This window comes from Strix uralensis, chromosome 9 (assembly GCF_047716275.1).
Source record: "Strix uralensis isolate ZFMK-TIS-50842 chromosome 9, bStrUra1, whole genome shotgun sequence".
In the NCBI taxonomy this organism is placed as follows: Eukaryota; Metazoa; Chordata; class Aves; order Strigiformes; family Strigidae; genus Strix; species Strix uralensis.
The window spans coordinates 15,515,221-15,541,118 of NC_133980.1; the positions used below are offsets into that span (position 1 = coordinate 15,515,221).

Below are 25,898 nucleotides of genomic sequence, written 5' to 3' on the forward strand. Positions count from 1 at the left end.
ATCTGCTGTCATATGCGAGGGATTTTTTTAAGAGAAAAGGATCTCAGTTTTTGGATTTGAATGTACTATAAACCTGGACATTAGAATATTTCTGCTAAGTGTGTTGAACACTTGAACTTCTAAAACTTTACATATGTGAGGTTATTATCTTTATACACACACATCCTATGAACACAGACGTGAAAGTATCAGTGAAGAGCAGCCTTTTTGTATCTATTACTGTCTTTGCAGTTTCATAATCTGAGAATGTTGTACCTTTGCAATGGCAGGAAAGGGACCATGCTGATGAGTGATGATGATAGAACGTACATGTCAACAACAATGTCAATGCTGCATCACAGCGTATTTGTCTTTTGAGTTCTGTTTGTCAGTTTTAAAATTTACTAGCACCTCTTGATTTTTGTAGCAGGTTGATTAGATCATGGACTAACTCTGGTAGGAAGAGAGATGCTCTGAGCTGTATTGCTTCTGGACACGAACTGGTTGATCATTGTGCTGCTGAGCTGTACTCTGTGGCCTCACTCTCTCGTGTCAGCAGCAGCACAGGGATCCACAGGGATGACAGCCATTACTCCTGAACTGTTTTCCTTTTTTCTTCATTACAGTCTTTACACTGGTTCTTATGGCCTAATGTATCAATGTATTAAAGAGAAACATGAATATTTGATTTTTCCCCATGAAGCCAGGAAATTGGGAGTTGATTTTATATTAAAGCAATGTGATTCATACTTTCCTTGAAGAACTCCAGAATTAAGCACCTTAGGTCTCCTGTTAAATGCAGAAAGAAAACACTTCAGTGTTTGCCAAGAAACTGGTGTGCTTTGTTTAAAAATATTTGAAGAAAAAGTTTTAGATGTTTTGAAATATTCCCCTATTTCTTGGCTAAGCTGTATATATCAATTTATTGATAGCAAATTCCCTGTTTTCTGTGGTTTCAAAGGTCACTGCAAGTAGCCTAGCATCCTTCCTGTAAAGGGCAGGGATGCAATCCCCTCCTCGAAAGCAGCATTCGGCTGTTTCCTCTCCTCTTGTGGTAAAAGACTGCATGCAGCTGGAATGCAGCTGTTCTGAGTGCGGTGGGGAGCACAGAGGCAACCTGCTTCAATACACAGCCCACATCTGTCCTTGGAAAAATTCAAAGTGACAGGAAGCATGCGGAGGCCATATGTCAGCAAAGCAAGGTTCAAAACAGGCTGCACTGTAAGCATAGGTTTAATTTCTAGCACAGTTTTTGAGGCAGTTGAGTCTGGATCATTAAGAACAAAAGTTTCCTTCTCTGAATTACCACTATGTGTCAGCAGCTGCTTGAGAACTTTGAGCAAACTTGGAAATATCTTCCACAGAAGCACGTGTTTAACTCTCACACAACTGTTGGGACTTACTGTACTTCATTCATTTTTGTGTGTGAGTTACCTACTTTATATGTTAAAAGAGTCAGGAATTTGTAAGTGCTGCCTTTGTCGGGCCTTTGCAGCTGTGATCTGTACTGAAGGGACATTTCCTCTGTGAGTTGTCTGGTATCTCCAGTATCACTCCTGTGAGACCTGGCACATGGACAGTACATTGTCTTTAAAACATTTCATCAGTTCTTAACCCCTTTTGAGTTTTGGAGAACTGAGATGAATTGACTGAATGTATTTAGCTAAACAATCGCTTAATATGGGAAAGATGGCAGCTTTTTGATATGATTCTTAATGGAGAAAACAGAATGCTCCTTTTCTATTTATCTAATTAAAAGAGCAGTATAAATCAAATAGGAAAAGCTGAAATTGTTTGTCTCAGTCCTTGGTTGACCTGCATCAGGCAGAGATTAATTTCACAGGATCACAGAGCAGCTGAGGTTGGATGGGACCACTCAAGACCATCCAGTTCAACCCACTACTCAAAGCCAGGTCACCTAAAGCAGGTTGCCCAGGGCTGTATCCAGCCAAGTTTTGAACCTCTCCAGGGATGGAGACTCCACAACATCTCTGAGCAACCTGTTCCAGTGTTTGGGCACCCGCACAGTAAAATAGTCTTTTCTTGTGTTCACGTGGAGTTTCATGTGCTTTAATTTGTGCTCATTACCTCTTGTCCTGTCACTGGCCCTACTGAGAAAAGCCTGGCTCTGTCTTCTTTACACCCGCACAGCAGATATTTATACATGTAGGTAAGATCCCCCTGAGCCTTCGCTTCTCCAGGGTGAACAAGTCCCAGCTCTCTCAGACTCTCCTTGTATGACAGATGCTCCAGGCCCTCAATCATCTTTATGGCCCTTTCATTGAACTCACTCCAGTGTGTCCCTCTCTCTCGTACGGGGAAGCTCAGCACTGGGACCCAGCACTCCCGATTTGGCCTCCCCAGGGCTGAGTGGAGGGGAAGGAGCACCTGCCTGGACCCAGCAGCACTGCTCTGCCTAATGCAGCCCAGGACACCGCTGCCTTCCTTGCTGTGAGTGTGCATTGCTGCTATTTCTTTGATAGAGTCTTCCATTCTTGATAAAATTCCCAGGTATGTCAGGGCTGCAGAGTAACTCACCTGTTTTTTTCATGGCTTTTTTTTTTCATGAAAATTATTATGGTTAAAAATATATGCTGCAAAACTGCAGCGTAGGCTTATAGTGTTCACAGTAAAGACTCAGCTTAAACTGTGCAATTAAAGGAAAATCAAACCCACAGATTGTTTGTGAGGTGGATTTTATTTATATTTTAACTTGGGTAAAATATTTACTGTTCCTTTATGGATTTATTTGGCTTTAGAAAGCAAGAAAAAGATTCAGTTTGGACAACACTGGATATTTTTCTTTAGAATTGTTGAAAAAGCTTACCTTTTACAAATGTACCTCCATCATCCAAATATGCTTTTATTTCTTTTCCTGTGTCTCTCCTGGTTCTCTAACTACTTCATAACTGAGGAATTGGTTACCAACAATGGCAATGGTGTCTTTGAAAATATGTTATCAATCAGTTTTGCATGTGGATTTTCTATGTTTTTTGGAAGCGATGCTGAAATTTGAAGCATTGTGACTTGTTGCTGAACCTTTTCTTCATTTCTGTGTTTTCTTTCAGTGTCTCTGCCCTAACAGTTTATCTGCTAGCAGAATGTCCTTTCCTGCTTAAATTTCTCCCATGTAGTCTTTATTTTATGTTCCAAGCGCATGAATGATATATCACGTTTAATTGCTCTTCTCCTCTGCATCTATGTAATTTGACCAGAGGTGCTAGTGAGTGCCTTCTGTGGAGCAGGCACAGAAAAGCTGCATATCACTGCCTTGTTGTGATTTGACTTTATGAATGTCAGAGCTACCAAATGTGTGCCATATCCTGCCTTGGAGTCACAGTTGTAAGTTAACTGGGGTAACCGTAACACTGTTGGAGCTGCTGGGTGCTGTGACCTACCCCCCAACTGTATTTGTACCTATGTGTTTGGTTGCCTGCAGTGTACAAAGAGTAATGAATGGTGCTGGGTATCAATAATTCACCTTGCAGTAAGGCCTGTGATATCTTCCCAAATAATACAGTTATAGTCAGGACAGTCCCTGGGTGGTTGTTAATACTTAGTTAAAATTAGCCAAAATATTTTATATTCTGATTAATTTATTTTCCTGCCCTCTGTGACATGTTTGGCTCTGGCCGGTATGTTCTGCTTGCATCCTGTGCTATTTTTAGTAGTGTTGATTATCCTTCACCCCACTTCTGTTGCAAAACAGAATGACATGTCTTTTTACTGGTACGTGCTACTTTCACACATGGGTTCAGTTTCACCAGTGATCAAAACCAGATGGATCAGTCGTGTGTGAGGACTAGTTTAATCTGAGTGCTGCTGGGCTAATTGGAGTGGGCTAGTGGATGTGTTTCTTTCTTTTTCTTATACATGTAAATGAAAGTGTCATTTTAAATTGAACCTTGTCTTTCTGTTTTCCTCCACAGAGAAGAGGCAAAAAAGGAGAACACGTAGTTTTTGACAGGTCTGAATTTGGTGATTATCTTGGGAGAACCATTTGCTCTGTAAAGATGCATTTCATGGGCTGTTTTGACCTGCCAGCAATAGTGCTAATTCCAGGAGCATCAATGGACAGCGGAAGTCTCTGTTCAGAGCTTCCAGCAATGGCAGGGAGATCTGCCAGGTTCTGTGTTGACATAAGGTTTTTCCCCATCTTTCTGCAGAGTGTGTCCCATATTAGTCAAGCTCTAAACAGTATTAATAAATGCCAAACACATTTTCTGCAGCTGCACAAGAAAGCTGCAGAGAGTGGCTATTTATCACTCCCACTCACTCTGACCCAATCAGACCCACATTACCTGTACAGAAAATTGATCAGGAGGGGATAATTCTTTACAGCTTCTCATAAAAAAAAACAGTTAATCATTTATCACCAGGCTTAGTCTTTATGGCTGTTTGCAAATCTTCTACTCATGACAGTAGGAACATGTGGGACACCAGGAAGTACCAGGACTCAGAATATTTTGAGAGATGCTACTGTAGTGAGTGTGAGAGCCTTAAATGCAGGGTAGTTTATAGCATGATTTGTATCAAGTCTTGGTCTTTAAAACTAATAGCAATTATAAGCTTCAGCACCGAGTTCAGATCGGATTAGCAGTGACCTCAGATCCAAAGTAGTTTTCAATGATGGGGCAGATCCAGGGTGGGTTTTGAGAAAATTCACAAGAGCATATCACAGCTAACATAATTTTAAAAGTATGTGATGTGAACTTTTCCTTGCTACTGTTGCCATTAGGGCAATGAATGTTGGATGAAAGTGCATTTATATGAATCATCTACCTGTTTTCATTCTGTTTAGTATTCAGGTTGTATAAGTTCTAATGCTCTGCCCATCTGCTATTTGTAAAGATAATTTTAATCATTAAGGCATCCTTTACTTTAAATTGATTAAGCTTCTTGTGCTCTTTCTTTTTAGACCCTCCTAACTATATCAGTTGCCTTAATAAAATATATAATTTCTCTTGACAGACTTGTAGTTCTATTGACCTATGATGGACTAAGGATATGACTAAGAACATTAAGTAAAGAGAAATAAAAACCTATTGTTAGGAAAGAATAAAAAGGAAGACATCTTTGAATAAAGCCTTCTTTAATAGTTTTTAGAACTCCATTCTAATACAAGTGCTCAAGGACATAATTGGCAATATATTTAACAGCAAGTAAAGTCTCTTCACAGGTTGGCTTTATCTGAGATTCAGGGAGAATAAAACCATATCTACCAGTGTCTCGGAGCTCAAAAGTGAAAGAGTACTTGATGCCTTGATCGTAAGCCCAGTCGTCAGAGCCCCCTGCAGCAGGATCTGTTGATAAAGAAATAAGATAAAGCTTAACTGGAAAAGTGTGGCTACGCATTGAAATGTGATATAGTTTGGATTCAAGTCACGTAGCCAGAAATGCAGTAAAGATAGATAAAAAGGAATATTCAGTGAATTGACTGATTCCTGCTCATGAAAAAGCTTCTGTGATTTTAGGCCATTTGTGAGCTTCGTTCCAGCTGATGTATGCAAGCAAATGTAAACAAGCGAAACTGCTCCCTCCTTGTCAAAATTGTGGGGAGACCATGGGAGGAATGTCTAAGGAACAGGAGAATGGCATGCTTGCATGGGGTTGTTTAGAAAGATTTGGTATCAGAAGCAAACACCCTCTCACTGGGTAGCTTTTTGACAGTCAGACAGATCTGAAAGAACCACAGATCTGGAATATCAGCTCCATCTTTTTCTTCTGGACAAATGGTAGCCTCCCTTTCCAGCACTTTGACACAATGAAGGCAGCCTCTTTTGCTAAGGAAGAAGCCTCCAGAATTGCTAAGCATCTCCAAAACATTTTTAAAAGCAAAATCTCCATAAATATGCTAAAAATTGGGAGAAGCTATTTTTAAAGGTTTTCTAAATTGTTTAAGGAACAAGAAATAGGGAAAAGAGATTAGTTTCCATATCTAAGTAAATTAAGAGATCTTAAATATAAGAGACATTAGTGTTCTGGAAATCTACATTTGGCAACCTCAGCTCAGCTTTTGACACTGCAAAGGCCATATCCTGACAGCTGAGTTCCCAAGAAGGTTGGAAGAATGGAATTGTAATTAGTACGTTTCTCAGACTGTAATGCAAAGTGAAAGAAATAATTATCTGTTTTGCTAGAGTGATTGAAGCCATTCTTTAGGATTCACATCATCTTTTCACTTTCACTTGGAGATACTTGCAATGCAGAAAATCTCAGGTTGAGATTTTTTATGCTTAAATCTAAGTGGTGTATGATTTAGGAATTCATGCTATGCACATGAATTCTTAAAAACTTTATCACATCACTTTACCTTCCAGGGGGTCAACACACTCCCTGAGATCCTTAAGGAATATATCATCCCATATTTTAGAAATTACAGATTTCATATATACCTCTGAGTATATGCATGTGAGGAAAAAAGGGGACTACTTAGAAAGAGGAACAAGAATCACTAGAAAACTGCATCTGGTAGTCTTAGTAGCACTTAATATAGATGGCTAGTATATTTAGGCCAGTACTTACAGATCGCTGTAGCTCCTGGGCCATATGTATATTTGGTATTATACAAACTGGCCAGCTCTTTGGATGCAGCACGAGCAATAGAATTCTGTAGGAAAAGAAGAGTGATAAATGCAGATTTTCTGAGTGAATCTAAGCAAATACATTGTTGAATAAACTGAAAAGCCATGCTTGAGAAGTTTTTATTTGAAAACTGTTGTTTACCTCTCAGAATGACTAGATGTCAGTAGCTGACAAGGCACAGCTTGTCCTGTTGTTGTGAAAAGAGCTTATCTGTAAAAAACTCATTCTCCTAGCTTTAATGGAGTAGAGTCCATTATTGCTCTACTGTGTACTGCTCCACTGATGTACAGCCTGCTGTATAGTCCAGTATAGTTTGGATGGGTAAGGGGACAATAGGTAACAGGATTTTCTATACTTAGAAGAAACTTCTACAAGATTAAAACTAAATAAGGAATCTTATTTAGATATAAGAGAATCATAGAGAATAGTAATAACTTGGTACAGTAAATTGCAAACATCAATGGCCTTTCTTTTCCTTCTACTCATGCAGCTATAAATTTAGAGTAGAGTCATCTTAGTCAGTGCAGTTGAACACAGATACAAGTGGAAGCAGATTAAGGTCTTATAAATATTAACAGCCAGAAAAGGCATAAATTACCCTGGAACCATATGTAGTCTCATTAATTTCAATTCATTTCCTGTGCACGGAGGGACTCATTCAACTCCCACTGATTTCAGTGAGGGTTGGATCAGGCCCATCAATAGTAATATGAAGCTTTGTATGTTTGCATTAAGGAAAATTACAGACTTTTCTTTGGAACGTGTGGCTTTTCCAGTTCTTCATTATACAGCATGTTGGTAATAAAACATGAAAACTATTACTAACAGATGATAAATGTGAATGATTTTTGAGAGCAGATGTTCAGTATAAGAATAAGCAATGGGTTGCCATATCTTTATAGCTTGCAGCTGAATGGCTTACTATTCCAGGAATTTCCTCAAGCCCCTTTCTCTGTAGGTTATACTCTGGCTTACTTCCCAGTGGAAGATATATTGTAAAATATTCTCTGTTCATCCTTGTGCTTCAAGTGTTCCTGTGAATTACTTGAAAAGGCGTGTTGGACTATGTGTTTAGAAAATCTTAGTTAAGTGAGAGAGCTTTCTCAGCTTCTACAAAACAGCATCAAAATATGTTTGCATTAGCACTGGCAGCCTCCTTTATTGCAGAATTGCAAGTGTTTCCCCATTCCCAAATGTTGGATTTTGAACATTCTAGAATTATGGGAGTTTGCTGTAGGAATTTGTGGTCATTTATCATGTTAAGAATATTTAAACAAGGCTAAACAAAGAGTATTTGAAGCTTGTCCTTCCACCTGTGGGCCATACCTGAATGGGGGGTTTGGTTTCTGGCTTCTCTGTTGTCGAAACACAAGCAATTGTAGGAAGAATGTTGTTGCTTTGCATTTCACAGTCTTGGATTCAGAGCAATTGGAGTAGCTGAGCTCTCTCCAGTGTTGGGGTTTTTTTGGTTTGGTTGGATTTTTTTAATCCCTTAACAAGCTGTTTTTTCTAAAATCCATAATAATTTTTAACACCTGTTGAGGGAATTTTAGAGGTTGGAGACTAATATCTGCTAGTGATAGCATGTTTTCTTCAGTCATCTTTTTTTATAATATATACATTTAATCAGCAGCTGAGACTGAGTCAAATCTTCTCCCAATAGTGAATGAATTTTTAAATGTAAACTGATTCTTTCTCTTTTCAAATATATGCAAAGTGGAAATTAAATTTGGAAAGATGGTCTGGTACTATGGATGGACCTGTTGGTTACTAGTATCTGCCCTCTCTTTAGTAAACTGCATGGTAAGGACAATAGAACAGCAGAGCTGCTCTTTGGGAAGAATAGGACATTCCTTTCACTCAGCTGCCGAATGATGGCTTTAAATCATACCAGAACAGATACCAGAAAAAGTATGTCAGGAAATCTTTTTACCTGAGGGATTTTTTATTATTGGCCAGGAAGCTGTAAAAACAGAGATTTGTAGAAAGAGCAGTTGAGACTTCCAGCTGTTAAGAGCCTGGAATCCAAATAAATAATTTCCTCAAGCTCTCCAGTTTGGAGATCAAGGTGGTATTTTAAATGACCCTCTCTAAGTGAAAAATATGACTGAGCATTTATGACTTCATCATGAAATGAAACTTTATCAGTAGTTTTGATATCTGATTTTTTTCCTTTAAGTGACTCTCTACCATTTGCTTTCCTAATAGATTTGTAGTCCAAAACCTGAAGGTAAGAAAATAAATTTCAACTTTACAGGAACTAAAGTCACCTCTTAATAATTATAATATAACATAAACCAGCAGGAATAATAAATATTAAGTATAAATACAAAGTGTTTATAGTTATTATAAATACTCACCAAAATGTGAGTATAAATACAAAACATGAGAAAAATTTTTTTCTTTTTTTTCCTAAATAGGACAATTACTCAAAACGATCCATAAAAGGAAATAACATGGAGATTTATGCAGAGGTATATAAATAATGCCCAACATTTTCCAAAAGAGAAGGTGATATTTAGCTTCTGAAAAGTGATTTGGAATTGCAAGCCTGTATGCTATTTGGAATACAGCTGCAAGGAGAAACATTGATATCTTTTTGACCTTTGGGGATACTCTGCTGTTGAGTGATCTTCTAGATCTCATACAACTGGCTTAACTGAATTGTTGTGGTTTGTTTGGAGTTTGTTTGTTTGTTTGTGGTTTTTTTTTTACTGTAAGAATCCCTCTCTTGCAAGGAAAATTTTGCTGAGAGTTATAGTAGCAGAGAAACAACTGGCGCCCTGAAGTCCTGGAAATAACTGCAAATTAATACCTTCTAACTGGGAGCAGAAATGGCTTTTCAGCTTCTGACTTGCAGCTGACCTCGCAGAGCTGGTCATTTCAGCAGAAGGTAGTATTCCCTGTGCTGATCACCCATCTGTGTTTACACAGCAATTACTAACATTTCGCTTGATCTTGTGTACAGAGTGCATGGGCCAGTGAGACAGCAGAGTTGTGTTCTTAGTTGTCATTACCTTACATAATTCACAACCTTTAAACCTAGTTTTTCACTTATTAGCTTTTAAGGAAAGATATGTTATTGGCCTCTCTCCCTCACCACATCTGGAGTTTTGAACTAAAGATAAATGATCAGGCTAAGCACCTTCTGTGTGTTAATAGGTAATTTTTCTGGGAGCATCTCCCTCATTTTACTCTCATGTCATCAGGCTAGATTTGCCAGCAAATTGCGGCTGTTTAGAAACACTTCAGGGACGCTGATTATGCAGCTGCTGAATGTGGACAACTCCCTTTGCCCTCACAGTCTGACAGTGATCTGGAGAAGCCTTTTCACTGATTGACTGGACCTCTTGCTCTCTTCCCTCACTGGGCTGCAAACTGATTTGCCCGAGGCTGAAAACTGTATTTTCACTTCACCTCGTTCTCATGTGCTGTTTAAGCAACCCTCAACTTCCTTTGTAATGAAAGTCTGAAAATGTGGTATTTGCAAAGTTAGCTTTAGCCAAGTGTAGCTAAACTTCTGAGGCTTCCTATTTTGCCAATAAAAACAGACTCCCCTCAAAACAGTCCTGACTGACGTGTAATTTAGTTTACTATTCTGTTGTTCCTCATAGTTAAACATGTCCCCCAAGAGTACAGGGAATCCGGCCAAGTGGAGGACTTTAGTACGATGCTGCTTTTTTCTTTGCAAGCCTGTTTCTCTGTGACAGTCTCACAGAGTGTTTAAAAAATCAGTCCCAGGTGAGAGGGTTTCCAGTGTGACTGAGTTAAGGTGAATGTGCCCTACACCTGTTGGAGACTCTTGTCTTTCAGCCAGATTCATACATGAGCTTCATCTGGAAGATGCTGCTACTAAAACCATCCTTTTCACAGTTGTGAGACTGTCAGTACAGAGCAGTTCTGTTGTGGGACATCTGTTGTGGCAAACTCGGTGGGGGAGCTGTGAAGCCAATTCCAAGTATTGCTCTTCTGCCCACTTTCCTGTTCGTTGTGCTTCCCAGTTGACTTTAACAATATTTTCGTGTAACAAGTAGTACAATCACAGGAGTTTGCAACAGCAGAGATACAACAACAGCATAGGTTGCAACTCCTCATTGGTATGTCTGAGTCTGTTAGATGATAGGACCTCTGCTGTTCAAAAATTCTTACGGGTCTTCATATATCTTAAATGCATTTAGAAAATCAGGAGTGAGAAGACTGCTTCCAGGCATCACGTTAAATAATCAAACTGATGTTCACAAAGTCATGCAGTATATTTGAAATTCACTCTTCTTGCAGGCTGCACAGACTCTGGTCATATCTCCACTTTCTACTATACCCTATTTTAAGCACTCAAGAGGAAATGAAATGCTAGACCAACCCAATATGGAAGGTGAATTTTGGTGAGCTGAAACACTAACCGACGTGGCCAGTATGCATTCAAGTAATACAAACTGAAATCCTGTGCTTAGAAAATTATCTTGGGTTGTAAATTAGTATAATATTCTGCAGCCTGCCAAACTGTAATAATACACATATATTAATCTGACAATGAGTATGAGCTGGCTGCAGACATGTATTTGGCGCTGAGTTTGTTGTTTAACTGAGAGATGGAATTGAACCTGGAAAGGAAAGAAGGGCACAATGCACATTCCTCTGCTCTATCAAATCATAGTTCAGAGCCAATTCAAATACAAACAAGAACTGATAAAGCTAGACTTGTCTGCTGAAAATGAGGAAAGAGTAGGGTGACTTAATAGGAAGCTAAGGCCAAAATATGAACTGATTAAAAAATATGGGCTGAACTGTTTATGAAAAGTGTGATTAAATACAGAGCTCTTCATTGCAAGAGGACAAAAATGTGAATAGTAAAATAAAGATGAAAAGAATCTTTTTGGGGTGTGGAGACGTACTGGTCTTGCCAAGCGTGTTTTTTAATTGTGAAAAGCTAATGCTTCTGTTCTCTGTAGGAGATGCATTCAAGTGTGTATTCTGTGTGCAGGGTAACACTCCAGGGTATAGTAAAGAATGAGTCAAGAGGATTATGAAGCAGGCAAAATGTGATTACCCAAAAGGAGCGCATATTTCTTTCAGGGTGTCATCACAAGACCATTGTGTAACTTCTGAGAAATTCCTGACCTAGATTTTCCTGTCTTGGGTGTTTTTATTTTTGTTGTTCAAGTATTGTTTGGATAACAGTGAAAGTTCTGTGCAACACTCCAGGAGGTGGAGGTGGGGGGACAAAACAACAACCCTGAATAAAGAGAGAAAAGTTTTGGGGAAATCCTTGTGAGCTTGAGATCCTCAAAGATCCTCTTGCATCTAAGGAGAAGACTGGGAAGTTGTGGGAAGGAAGGGACATACGTGACTTCAATCATGTTTTACACCCCAGGGCCAGGGGTGGCTGAGGGATAGTTCTAATACCCGGCTCAGAGTAAGTTACAGTAACTTTGAGGTTGTTCTGATTTGCTATAGCAATGCGGTGGAGCATGAAGGATGTCTGGGAATCTCAGAGTGCCCTGTTCTACCTGAGAAACCAAAACCAGAACACTTTTATGCCTTCTGGTAATTTCTCGAAGATGTAAACAGAAAAAGATTTTTGAGCCCCGAGGACATGCTGTTCAGTACGCTTGCAGGAGAGGAAGGTACAAGCATTCTCTAGATCTTTCTCTTCTGCAGACTAAGTGTCTTCAATCTCAAATTACTCAATTTTGGTGCCCTTTTATATCTCAGACACTAGAATGCAGCATAAGCCCCATGGTATTATGCTACCTTTAATTACGTACAGTGGAACAAAATGTTGTTAATGATAAGCAGACATGTGAGGTTTTGTTTAAGCACATGTCCAGTTGCTCACTGAAAGAGATAAGAAAGTGCAACTATATTTCCTTTAATTTATTAGATCTGTCAGAGTAAAAATAACATCTAAGATAAGATAATGGCACTATAAATTTTGCTTCTTCATTTGCAAAATGATTTATGATCCTTTTATTTGCCCAAACAATTTCTATTAAAAGTTGAGATTCTCATTCTTCAGCATTTCTCTAAATTCTAAATCTAGACAGAACTTTTAGACATGAAACACAATTGGCATACAAAATAATACCTCTTTTTGTAGCTGTCTCATTTCAAGCAAGTACAATTGTTGATTGAAAATCTTAAATTTTCTTTAGTCACAGCTTAAATGAATGTGTTTTAGTTATTTGAAGTAACCTGAAAAGCTGCACTTTCGAACCTGACCCAGAGCCTGTTGAAGTCAGTCTTTCTATTTAATTCACTGATATTGGAGTGAATTAGGCCCTTTCTGTTTAATTATCCCGACTGCAGGCAATGTTGATTGGGTGATACTCTGATCTCATTCTCCAAAAGAAGGATTTTTGGCAAGAAGTCTTCCCTTGTTAAAATCAGATACTGCACAAGTTGAACACCTCTGGGATCCTGCTGTCTTTTTGTTGGGATCACCAATAGAGGAAATATTTTCCCTTAATTAAGACGTTAAAAACACTCATAAGGTCACCTTGTCATGGTGGTGAGATTTGTGATTGCTTTGTAGTGGAAAATAATGGAACTCCCTCTGGGATCAGTGTGCCCGATTTAAAATATAGGATAAAGTGATGTTGGAAAGACTAACTTACAAAATGAAATCAAATGGTTGAAGAGACATATATAGCCTGCATTCCTGAGCTATTTATTTTTTATGCTTAATGGTAATAGCAGAATTGTCCTCTGTGGCAGGAAAGGAGAGTTTTTAGTGATAAAAATTGCAGGGGTGATTCATTAAATTTTATTGTGTATTCGAATAAAAAATTGCTAATGTAAAATTTGAATTTAATGAATTGGAGAACCTAGAAAAGCACAGAGGTTCTTTCTTATTGTTAAGGATTGTTCTAATAATGAGCTGTCAATGTAAACTTTTTACATTTAATGCTGTGAGAAACATCTTGTACTTTTAGTTATGTTTCATCACATTTGCTCTTGATTCAAAAAATTGGGCAGAATGTCGTGCAAACTTTTAACACGTGGGAACTTTGTGATCTTGACAACAAAGCAGCTTCAAGGGGTTTGTGTTGTTTTAGTACTTTAAACTAAACTGCAGTGTGTGAAATGTGAAGCTTTTGTAAAAACTTAAGACAATAAATTACTACAGTTCCCTTGAATAATTACAATTAAAAATTTCTGGAATATAAATTAAGAAAACAAAATCTTCGTCTTAATTTCATCCTCACTTTTAAGCTGTAAAAAATGTAGCAAGAAACCACACTGTTGGCCCCAGTTTGTATTTGTGTCTCAAAATCATGACATCTGTTTGGGAGCATTCATAAATCTGTCAAATGTGCACAGCAGAGCAACACACAGTGTTGTTGCCTTGGACTTTTGGCAGCATCCAGGAAAGAGGGGTAATCAAGATTTGTTTGTTTTGTTTTGCTATGTTGTTTTCCCTGCCAACAGCTTCTAATTGCTAATATGCCAGAGAACTGAAGTAATTTTATTATTCATGATTGTTGATTTTTGGCCTTATAAAATGTTTGCAACTTCTATACACATTTAATAGTTTTAACCCCTCTCTCTGTTTTTAAGTATAAAATATATATATATACTCCAGACTGATGTTATCTTACTTAAATGGCACTAGGGTGTGACCTTTCTCTAGGATGAATAGAAGAGACATTGTCCTTTAAAACACCACATTCATCCTGTCTTCCAAATAAAAGGTGTGTTTGAATCCAGGCCTGTTTAGAAAGGCCTCAGCACTGAAACTTTTTACCAGTTTTGTATCTAACTGGTTTTAATTATACTTCTGACAAAAACTGCCTCGCTGTCCTGAACCTGTATCGATGTGAGTTTCACCATTTTACTTCAGTGAGAACTAAGGTTCAGTAGGAAGTGGTGGACAGAGATCCTTGTCTGCTGTTGATGATACCAGTTCAGTCATTTCTTAGTTATTACAATCTACCAAGCTGTTAGCTTGACTTACAGGGCATAATGTTTCTATGTAATGTGTTAAAGCTACATACACAGCAACCTCTTGAGTCAGGACGAAGCAGTGCTGCACAGCACAGTGGATTTCTGTATACCATGACTGGAAGACAAACCTGACCTTGTGACAAATTCGTTGTGTATGTGGAAATTAAATAAGGCTCTTAAGTTTACCCTGTGCTTGAACTATCTTGAAGCCATCATGGTTTCCCTTGTTCTTGCTATGAAAGACTGAAGTATTTTCAAAAACTGGCAGTACAGATTCTTTCCAGATGTTAAAGAAACTGCTTGAAGTTAAATGGACCTAAATAGCAAGTGATGATTTTTACTTATTCTTTTCATTATGTTAAAATGACAAAGAGACTTACCAGTTCCTCGTAATTCAGGGGTAATTTGTAAGTATATGAGTAAGGAAACAGTAGCAGCTGGGAATAGGAGTGAACCGTCAAGTATGCCTTGACTGTAGAAAGATGTTCACGAATAAAATCAGCCAAAGCCTTGGTCTCCTTTTCAGACTCAGGTGCAGAGCCACAGTAAGTAGGATCACAGGGTTTTTTTGAGGCCCCAATAGCTGTGAAGAAAGGTGAATTTAATGAAAAAAGTTGGTAGTTAGGAGAGTTATGTTACACAACTTTTGTAGATAAGCCTTGGAAATCCTACTGACACACATGCCATATCAGAGGACAGAATATTTCGTTGCATAGTTAAGACACTGGGCAACATGACATAGCATTAAATAAATGTGCCCTGTACAGTGTGCATAGTGGAAGAACATGAGTATTGATGTAAATCCCTGTATTATGTAGTGATTTCAGATATTGGTTTGCTTCAGTACTTAACAGTCCTCTCCTTGCATATCTCCCCCATTTCTAGGATGCTTCCAGGAAACAGCCAAGTGAAAACCACTCAAAAGAGACCTCTCTCCACTGAGTGAAACCAACCAAAAGAAAACTCTTTTGTTTCTATTCTGAACTCACAGAATTTTGTGTATATATATGTATGGGTCTGTGTACACATGCGTGTAAGTGTATATATATTCACGTGTGCATGTGTATATATACATTCACAGAAGTAGCCATACTGATGACGCTAGAAACCAAAGTCTGGTTTTTGCCCAAAACTGCTCCAAAAATTGAACACAAGCTACTCCACAATGCTGCACCAATGGTCTTCACTCAAGCTTGAGCTGGACCAACCATCAGGTAGGAAAAATCCATAATTAAGTATCTTGGCTACTGCACCTCTGTATGATCGCTTGCAGCTGTTGTTAGGAGACACTTACTGCACCAGCCAGCATTAAAATTCCTGTTGGGATCTGTACCAATACAACTGCTACCAGCATTTTTAGAGCGTGTCTTTCTCCACATGCGGTCCTGAAATAGAATGGTGAAGCATAGATCAAAACTAAGGGAAAGTTCTAACAGTGGGCTTTTCCAGCAATACTCTTCTTGAGAAGGAAGAATGTACTTACATTTGTCCAAGTGTAAACATAACCATCAATATTAAGAACAGGCAAAACATAAAAGTCCAATCTGTTGAGAAGTGTGGTCATGACACTATCTTTTCCATAGGTCTCAACAGCCTAGTTGGACAAAAAGAGAAAAAGCTGATGATGCCTTCATAGATTTGTATCTCCTGTGTGTATTTAAAGGCCTGGGTCTGGATCAGGAGTTAATGAATGTTATGGGCAAAGTCATCCACGTCACTCCACCATGTGAGATGGCAGCTCTGTGGTATTACGTATACTTAGAGGATTTACACTGACTCAAATGACGCTGCTGTTAGAAAGCCATTGCATTCTGGTACATATATTATATGGTAAGCAACATTGATTTTGAACAGGATAATAAATCACTGGAAAGAGATTTCCATCTATTAGCTTCTTGTTTACAGGTAGAGCAAAGTTCCTGTCCATATATTCTCCCTACATCCTGTCATCTTAAAGGTTTGGGTTTAATTTATGTGAGGAGAAAAAATCATTGTTCCCATTTTTTATATCTGTTGTACAGAGAAATTTCATTGATAACCAAAATTGTAGGGAATGTTTCCAAAGAACATCCTTACACATTTCCTGCCATAATGCTGTGGGTGCACATATTCATAGCAAGGCAGATCTTTCCCTGCACTTTTGCAGACTCACATTGAATAATAATCATAAGAACTCCTGCCATAAACCTGTATATCCTGATTGTTCATGGCCTGGCACTTTGTATGCCTGTTCACAGTTTTATATCTGTGTCGAGGGAGCATGTTTTATGGAAGTATGTTGCACCCATGTTTCCTTTACTCTACACAGACATAAAGGACAACACAGGGAGCAATGCAAGGGAGAAGGGCACCTTTTGTCCTGTAATTAGCAAGTGGGAAGGTTGGATGTAGAATCTAGAAAAGCTGTTTCAGATCACTGGAACATACTTTTTCCTGTTTTGGTTTTTTTATGCTTGTCTGGGGGTTTTTTGGAGATACATGTAACAATCTACTTTGCTCATGGTTTTTCTAGTTTTCTTTTATGTCTAGAAGCCATCCCATGTGAACTGCTGATGACGCTCAGAGGACTGTGCTTTTAAAGCACTTCTGCCTATCCACGCTTGGATCCACTGAGCAGAGCCACTGCTGGTGTCAGGTATACCCATGAATTAAGTGACCAGACAGTGAAAATGACAGCTGTAGTGACGTGAATTGCTAAGAGAAAAATGGTAGCACATACTGTCTGCAGCCTTATTAGGAGATAATGAAATCACATTCCCATTGACTCCGCTGAGATGTCACATTCAATTTCCACTGCTCCCTACACAAAACCGCATGGCTGTCTGATAAGACTGAGATTATACTTGCCACCAATGCCTCCGCCAGCATGGCTCACTCACGTACTTTGGCTTTCCTTTACTTGGGTTTTAAATCCCAGCTGCTCCTTCTGGGTTTGCTTGTTTTTAATCACCAAGAAGGAATTCTTACAAAATTTGAGATTCAGTCAGTGAGTTATTCTGCTAAGCTGACTGATCTCCCTCCAGCTGAGGGGGAATATACCTCTTTTCCATAGAGAAGACTGTGCAGCATTTGATAACTCCCACCTGCTTTCTCTTGGTGGTGAGGAGAAGGAAAAGACAAAGGAGATAAAATTCTTTAATTCAAGGCCTAAAGTATCCCAGCCTGCAGTGAAGCTAATTTCACCTATGCAGGTAAAATTCTATTCTTTCCTGAATATAGTTTCATGTTTTAGAAACCATTCTGTATAACTTAAAGTGGCAGCTCAAAGGGGTGTATATGCTTTTCCCTCTTCCTGAATGGAGTTTAGAGAGCTTCATCTATCGTCTTCCTCCTCTCTCAGGTACATTTCCTCAGTGCACTCTCTGCTTAGCTGAGGGTAGGTTTTCACCCTCTCTGTTGCCTTACTGAGTAAAACTGGTTGCAGAGAATACAGCACCTGATGGTGTAGGAAGTTCTGATGTGCACTCAGATGCCTTTTGATGTGCCCTTGAATTGCCTTATTCCCTACTCCTTATGACTATGTAAAGAAAATGACTATGCTTATAGTGTTACTAGACCTGTTTGCTTGTCTCTCACCTTACTCTTACTACAGGTGCAAAAAGGAATTTATAGACTGTGTAAGTAACTCTTGTAGTTGTCAGTACCTCTTATACATGCTTTTAGGTAGTCTTAAGCTGCTGAAAGATTACAGGCCCAACCATTAAGATCTGCTTTAAGTAGTTACACCCTAACGATCTGAGGTGAGAGAAGAGATGTGCGGACAGGTATTTAGAGGTAAAAAGACAATCTGCAGTGGCCTCAGCTCTTGCTGCTCACTTAAGATTTTCTTAAACATAGTTGCATTTTGTAAAATATTTTTTTGTCATTAAGCTTACTGACTTCTTTCACAAACCACTGGCAGAAAGCCGGGGAAATCCACTCTCTTGCATGGAAACCACAATCCATAAAGATGGCCTTCTTATTTGGACCACTTTTTCCCATCTAGGAAAACAAAACAAGAAAAAACCTAGGTCTTGAACAAAATAATTTGTATGCAGAACAAGTCAGTCAGCTTGCTGACCTAAAAAATCAAACTTTATACAAATATAGCATCCCTTAATTAAATGGAAATCTGTGGAGTGCTCTCAGCTGTAGCTGACCATGATATTCAAGCTAAAACAATAGACTCTTAATAATTTCATTTTTATTAATGTAGATAAGCTTCCCCCCCAATTATTTGGTTATTCTGCACTGTTGATTTATTTCCTGTTGTGTCTCTAAGAGTTGATCTTGTTTGCTTGAATGATATGTTGTTGTAAATGCTTATGCAATTTTGGGCAAGTAATCTTTATCCTTTTACCTTTATTCAAGTCATTGTATCTTATTTATTCATAAGAGTTACACCAAAAAATTTGTCATGGTTTAACCCCAGCTGGCAACTAAACACCACACAGCTGCTCACTCACTCTGACCCCAGCAGGAAGAGGGTTGGAAGGGTAAAAGTAAGAAAACTCATGGGTTGAAATTAAAATGATTTAATAATTGAAATAAAACATAATAATATAATAATAATTTTAAAAATTGTAATGGAAAGGAAAATAACAGAGAGAAATAAAGCCCAAGAAAGACAAGGGATGCAAATGAAAATGATTGCCCAGCCTGTCCCTGAGCAGCAGCCCTCTGGCCCACCTTCCCCCTAGTTCATTGCTGAGCATGATGCCACATGGTCTGGGATATCCCTGGGGTCAGTTGGGGTCAGCTGTCCTGGCTGTGCCCCCTCCCAGCTTCTTGTGCACCCCCAGCCTCCTCCCTGGTGGGGTGGGGTGAGGAGCAGAAAAGGCCTTGACTCTGTGTAAGCCCTGCTCAGCAATAACTAAAATATCCCTGAATTATCAACACAGTTTCCAGCACAAATCCAAAACACATCCCCATACTACCTACTATGAAGAAAATTAACTCTACCCCAGCCAAAACCAGAAAAAAATCATATATGATGAAGATACAAACAAATTTGTTGCCTATTTCTAGAGAGACTGACATTTATAAATCCTTTTAGAGTAAATGGGTTTACAAACAACAGATGGAGAGACCATAAAGGTAGATAATCATTCAGATAGCTCTCAGGAGTGTGGTTGAATTTATATGTCTGAACTTCTAATAATTCGTTATGCCCCTTTTTAAAAAAATAAAACCTTAAAAGTTGTAAAAATCATAGTAGTAGTGAACAAAATATATTAGATTTTCTGCAAAATGTATGTTACTATCTTAGCATCATTGGTGTTTTAATAGACAACATAATCTTGTGGAGGTTAACAGAGAAGTCTGGCACAAAGAAAGCAAAGCACTTACTTTGAGAAGGTACATTGGCCGTCCTTCGTATGTTTTCCCGATTACACTGCGAGAGACAAGGTCTGGGTTCTGAGCAGCAATATTAGCAGTCCAAGCAGCTATCTGTTTGAAAAGGAGGTTAAATTTACTGATGTCTTTGTTCCTCAGGTCCAGACTAATTAATTCACAGACTTAAAGCCAGAAAGTCCTTCTGAGCATTTAACTTGCCCTAATATTTAATACAGTTTGTAGATTTCCAAGAATTATTTCCTACTTGTACTAGAGCTATATGCCTGAATTAAGATTTTCTAGTATGAATTTATCTAAACCTGTCATTAGAGTATGGCTGGTGGATTACAAAACCCTTTGAATGCTGACCCTAAATAGTTATGACCTTGTTACCCCTTAAATTCTCTTAACAAAAGAAAACTGGTTTTCTTGTTCAGCTAAGTAGATTGAATGCCTTGAATTTTCTACTTGCTGTAATGTTTTTCAGTTTCATGGCTCTTTTATTCATCATCATTCTTGAATTACCGATGGAAGTGTGGAACAGGGATTTGTAGGAACAGTCCACCAACGCCAGATACAAAAGAAAGAATATCTCCTTCATTCTATTTATTATTTAAGGGAAGTAACAACAGCCTTTATTATCTTAATATTGGAGGAGATTCCATTTGTTACAGGTGCCTTCAGAAGCTCACAAAAAAGTTGTCACATCCACATAAAAAAGCATTTCATGCCCAAAGAGCTATATGAAATAAGAAAAAGTCAGGAAACAGCAGAGAGATCTAGATAAACTGGCAAGGAAATACTAGAAATAATAGTTGACATTATGGATGTTGGTGGTTTTTTTGCATGCCAATAACCTTTGCAGAGGGAGAGGAGCTTTTGTTCATATTTTTAATAGCCTTGTAAAAGGAAACCTTTTTTTTTCAGGAGAATTCTGGTGGAAGAAAATTTATTAGTTGTGTATATGTTCTATAGATACTACCTGGAGAGGAAATAATTTTCTTGTTTGAAACTGTAACAGGTACTTAGTGGGCAATGATTGGCACAAAAAGGAAGGAAAAACATGAAAGGGAGATTGTCATACTTTTAAGTATAAGAACTGTGATGCAATGGATGATAAGGAGCCACTGCAAAGACATGAAGAGTGATGTGGTCAAGACTACATGTCAGGAAAAATGAGCCTGACTGTGAAAAAAGGAGGGAGGAGGGGAGAGTTTATGGTGGAAGATGAAGAGCTAGAACTGGAGCAGGGAATCAAGTTTTTAGCAGAGGAGATGGGAGAAGGAGTGAAAAGGAAAGAGCAAATTAGTAGTGAAGCACGTCAGCCTGGTCATTGGACTTCTGCCAGAGCGTCTTTGCAGCACTGGGAGCAGTAGAGGAAATAGGTGTAGGGGGATGGGTTATACAGTTTAACTCAGTAATGAGGAAGGAGACTTTGAAGAAGGAGTTTATCATATTAATGGATGGAACAGAGCAGGAAAAGAGGAGAAGGCTGGAAGCCCTTTTGACTATGGAGACTAAGGTACTGAGCTGATAAAGTGGTAAACTTCTAGACTTTACCGTTTCCCAGTTGTTGTACTTTTCATAGCTGTGTGTGGCAATACGAGCTTTGCTGTCAAACTGGGCGTCCAGTGCAGCCTGCAGGTTGTCAATCAGGACTCTGCAATAAGGCACCGTGAAAAGCGTAAAGAGAAACATACAATTTGCTAGCAGGAAAGTAAGCATCAGGTAGACATTTCAGGGTCTTCCTGAAATTAAGGCCACATGGATTGTGAAGTGAAATGTGGGGGGGTTGATTTATGCATTTGAAAATAAGATATATTAGGTTCAAGTTTCAACCTACTTCTTGCTTCAACCTTGCCACCAGAATGATCAGGGAGCAATAGGTTTCTCCTAATTAGCACCTACCTGCTTATTCCCACACTAACAAACCTCCAGGGTGGCAACAGTTTGGTTTAGGAAGAATGGCAATGCTGAGACAGAGCGTGTGTAGAAAATGAGTTCTGGGCTGACCTCATGTTGCCAGATTGCCTCTGCCTCAATAGGAAAAGGGCCCTGTCTTGAACTTATGGCACTGGAGGAGAGTTAGACTGCAGCAACCCAGAGATGTTTGCCTGATGAAATTCTCTGTCAAACCAAGCTTCCAAAGCTTAGGTGTGGTTTGACATCCCTACTGCAGGTGACATTATCCATCCTCCAAGCTACTTTACTGCATGTTAGGTGGGCTATTAAAGTAGAACACACAATGACAAGAAATCCCCAGCATCCTGTCTGAATTGGTTGGATCTCTCCTGTTCATCTTTCCCTGGGTCTGACACAAAGGCACAGCTCATCATCAAGCATACTCTTAAGGACCTTTTGCTTATATTTTAACTTTGGCTATCCGAAAATGAGTCCTGTTGTTTTTCAAGTGCTTGTCTTAACAATCTTACTCGTCCAGGATATGTCCCTGATAATTTGTGATTGGGACAGAAGAGCAGAAGGCCAGTTTGTGAGGCACCACCAGCCTTCAGAACAAACAGTGCAAATGACTACATTGACATGATGTCATGGCACTGCAGCTGCACTTCAAAAGAATTGTAACATCTTGGATTGTCACAAGGACGCTCTGCTCAAGTTTTTCAGGGACGCCTTCCAGACATTATGGCCTTTGTTGCAATCAAAAGATTTGTGCATGGGCCTGAGGGAGTTCATGAGTATTATAGGAAAAACTAACACATGTAGAGTAACTCCTCCTTTGCCAAAGAGGAAATTCCACTGGAAATGGATTCCCGTGCTGTGGCATTATTGAAAACAATTTATTCTAGAGTGTTTTTATATTCTGTTCCCCCAGTGGCAACCAAATCAGACATGGTTAAGATGAGGCCAGGAAGTTTAGGAATGCATTATCCTTGGATTTAGCAGATCATAAAAGTTATGTTTCATGAGAACTGTGTGGTGTCCAGTGAAGGAGTTTGGTCTGGTGGAAACAACAGTGGGGCTGAGAGACAAAAACTCTCCACTCAGCCAAATGAAGTCATGAGAATTTGATCAATACTGACTTTCAGTGTCTGAGTACATTATGTTGACAGAATATTCATTACACATCAAAGAAGCCTGATAATCAAACTGGGCTGAGCCAATTTGCAGTGCTCAGGTGGAGCTAAAGGAGAAACAAAGACAGACAACTCCACTCCAGACCAAAGTCAACTTCTCATCCTCAGTTAAGGCTTGCATAGTGACTGGCAGATATGAAGTATAAGCAGGTGCCTGATCCTGCTCTTTTCTCCTTACTCTCCCATTAGTACTACTCACTACAATGCTTCTGTTCTCAGGGGTGTGTAATGTGGCAGTGTGGTTTATTCCTTCCACTTATGCTGCAGTTGTATTCAGTCATGGAAACTCAGGGCCTTTTTACTTCTGGGTAATATGCTTACAAAATACTTAAGCCCATTAAGAGGTCTCTCTTTAGAGAAATCCTTGCCATGGATCTGCTGTGTGACTTGAGTAAGACCAAGGCTGTCTTGGAAATCTGTTCTCCCCACTGCCTTGGTCCTTCACCTGGCAACTGTCTTCTCTTTGTCACCAGCTGGGTCTCTTTGCCCCTCTAGCTATTGTTCTGCAGTTTAGAGAACTCAGTGGGGAGCCCCTCCTGGTGGCCCTTGGGGCACACCATTTTCTGGCTTCAGTTCCCTGATACAATCATGCAAACCCCTCTGGTGTACCTTCTGTTTTTAACTAGATCTTTGCTGTGTTTTGCCTTTAGTGGGAAATCTTTATTGTCCCCTCCATACTCCAGCCTTGTGTACTGCAGTGAGCTTTCACCTCAGGGAAATTTCTGGTAGTAATCTTTGCTTCCTGTTTCTTACCTCTATGAACATTTCACCTCACCCCTTTAACGCAGAGCAGCTACAGTCCATTTGAACTGCAAAGAAAGTAGAGGCATCCACAGGAGGGATGGAGTTTGTGACAGGAAGATCAGTTGACCAATATGAAAAGATCAAACACATTTTCCCCAGTATTTAATCTCCTTCTGTTCAAAATACAGTAGTGAGAACAAGCTTACCTATACTCCACTCCACTTTCTTTCAAAAGATCTTCAACCTCAAAAGACTTGTCAGCTTCAACTCGAAAATCCACTTGCATTTTTGGCCTTACCAGTGTGGCAGAGTCTGGCTGCCAAAAGTCAACCTGAAAGAAGGCCAAATGAATACATAAAAAAAATACATACATACGGCTGTGATTTTTAGGTGGGTGTATGTGTGATGGTGATGTTGACTGTGATTAATATACTGAATTTCATTCCTATCTTATTACACTGACCCGACCTTGCTTGGCAGAAGTATCAACCTAAATTTTAACTGGAAATTGATTAAGAAGATTTTGTTAGGCCCTGCAGTTTATGTGGCAGAATTCTGGAGATGGCAGTGACAGTTTCACAAAGGCCAAGTATTCTACAGCATCTGAGTGCATACAGACTTGTGAATATAACTGTCTTTACAACTTCTTTCATTTTTTGTACAGGTTTCGTTAGAGGTTTTTGCCTATAAGCGTTACACAGAAAATGGACTCAGTAGCAGAGGGACACTACATGAATAGTTTACATAAATCAGCTGGGAAAGACTGTTGGCTCTATGAGTGCTTTTGAGACTCAGTTCACTGAAGTTGATACAAGGAACCTGTGCCTTCAGAAGATGTTTATTTCAGGGTGGACAAATGACAGTGCTATTACTATTTCACAAATTTTTGCTGAAGTCAGCTTCCAGACCTCTGGATTTAGCGACCTGTTAAAGGCCAATGAAAGCAAAGCTGGTTTGCCAACCTGATGCCTTTTCAGACTTTCATCTCTTGAATGTAAAGGAAATTGAGACTGATGGGCATATTCATGAACTATGTGTCTTCAAGAGAGATGACTATTCCAGGATATACTACATCATCAGTCCTGACTGATTGCTTTGTATAACATTGGTAATTCAGGGATCTTTTTTTTGCTGAAAAGAAAAAAAAAAAAAAAAGCAAACAATCCCTTTATACTACACACTTAAAAGCAAGCATGGTATATTAATTTTCTTAATATTGGCAGCACCTTTCCAATAGTATATTCTTCTACAGAATACTGTTCCAGCATGCCATACTAGCCTATTGATGATAGTTCTCCACATCTGTACTTTGTTAAAAATACCATCCTTTCATCCTACAGATAATGGTGTCTTTTTCACGAACAGCTATTTTACAACATCAAAGCTGAAGGGAAATATTGAAAACACATTTGCTGTCTTTATTGTTTCTCCTCATGTCATTGTGTCATCATATATCTACATCAAGGTCAGTAAGAAATATGCAGCTTGGTTGGAAAGGAAGCTTTAAAGGAAAGTCAGAGAAGAAAAGATGACATGAGAGACTAGAGGCCAAAGAAAAGTTCAATTTGGTGGGAGTATGGATTTTTAGATTATTTATGTGAGCAAAATGTTTTGCCTATAATGGTAAAAGTTATGGTAGTTGGGATTTTTGTGTTTTATCTAATACATTCTTGAAAGCACCCAACACTGAATACAGCATTTCAGATTAACTTATTCTATTAATAAATTCTGATGGACACTTTGATATTCAGCCTGGGTTTATCAGACTTTCTTGGAAGGTATTGGAATGTATTTGTATAAGCTCTAGCTTCATCACCTTGTCCTGTTCCTTCTGAAGAAACACTCCAGCTGACTTGAATGGAATCAAGATTAGGTCTTTAATTCAGTAGCATGATTTTTTTTTTTAAAGATATATGTTAGTTGAACAAAAGGAGAAATATTCCTTTCAAATGCAAATATATCCCCTTCCCCAAGTTCTTTACCTGCATGTTGCTGGCAAGGAAGCTGATGATTTCCACCTGCTCATCATTCTGTGGAATCACACGAAACACCTTCTGCCTGAAAGGGGAAAAAATGATTGGATTTGAAACAGGTAAGTCAATTGAAAGGCTTTTGCTCATGCAGAAGAAATTGTGCAAATATAAAACTCAGTGTTGGTTCTTACCCATCAAAGGCAAGATCCTGCAGGTGAGCAGAAACAGCTGCAGCACCTATGAGAACCAAGAGCGCCCACAT

The 25,898-nt window shown here is 38.9% G+C and overlaps 1 protein-coding gene across 1 annotated transcript; it reads right to left on the reverse strand.

The window, feature by feature from the left end:
* Window positions 1-5,094: 5,094 nt before the first annotated feature.
* Window positions 5,095-25,898, reverse strand: CPB1 (carboxypeptidase B1). The gene is made up of 11 exons (XM_074878221.1): window positions 25,828-25,898; window positions 25,646-25,721; window positions 23,870-23,994; window positions 21,385-21,484; window positions 19,837-19,938; window positions 18,388-18,489; window positions 15,992-16,102; window positions 15,803-15,893; window positions 14,889-15,091; window positions 6,505-6,589; window positions 5,095-5,282 (listed from the first exon to the last, which is right to left on the reverse strand). Exons 1-11 carry the CDS (start codon window positions 25,896-25,898, stop codon window positions 5,095-5,097), a joined length of 1,254 nt encoding a protein of 417 aa, XP_074734322.1.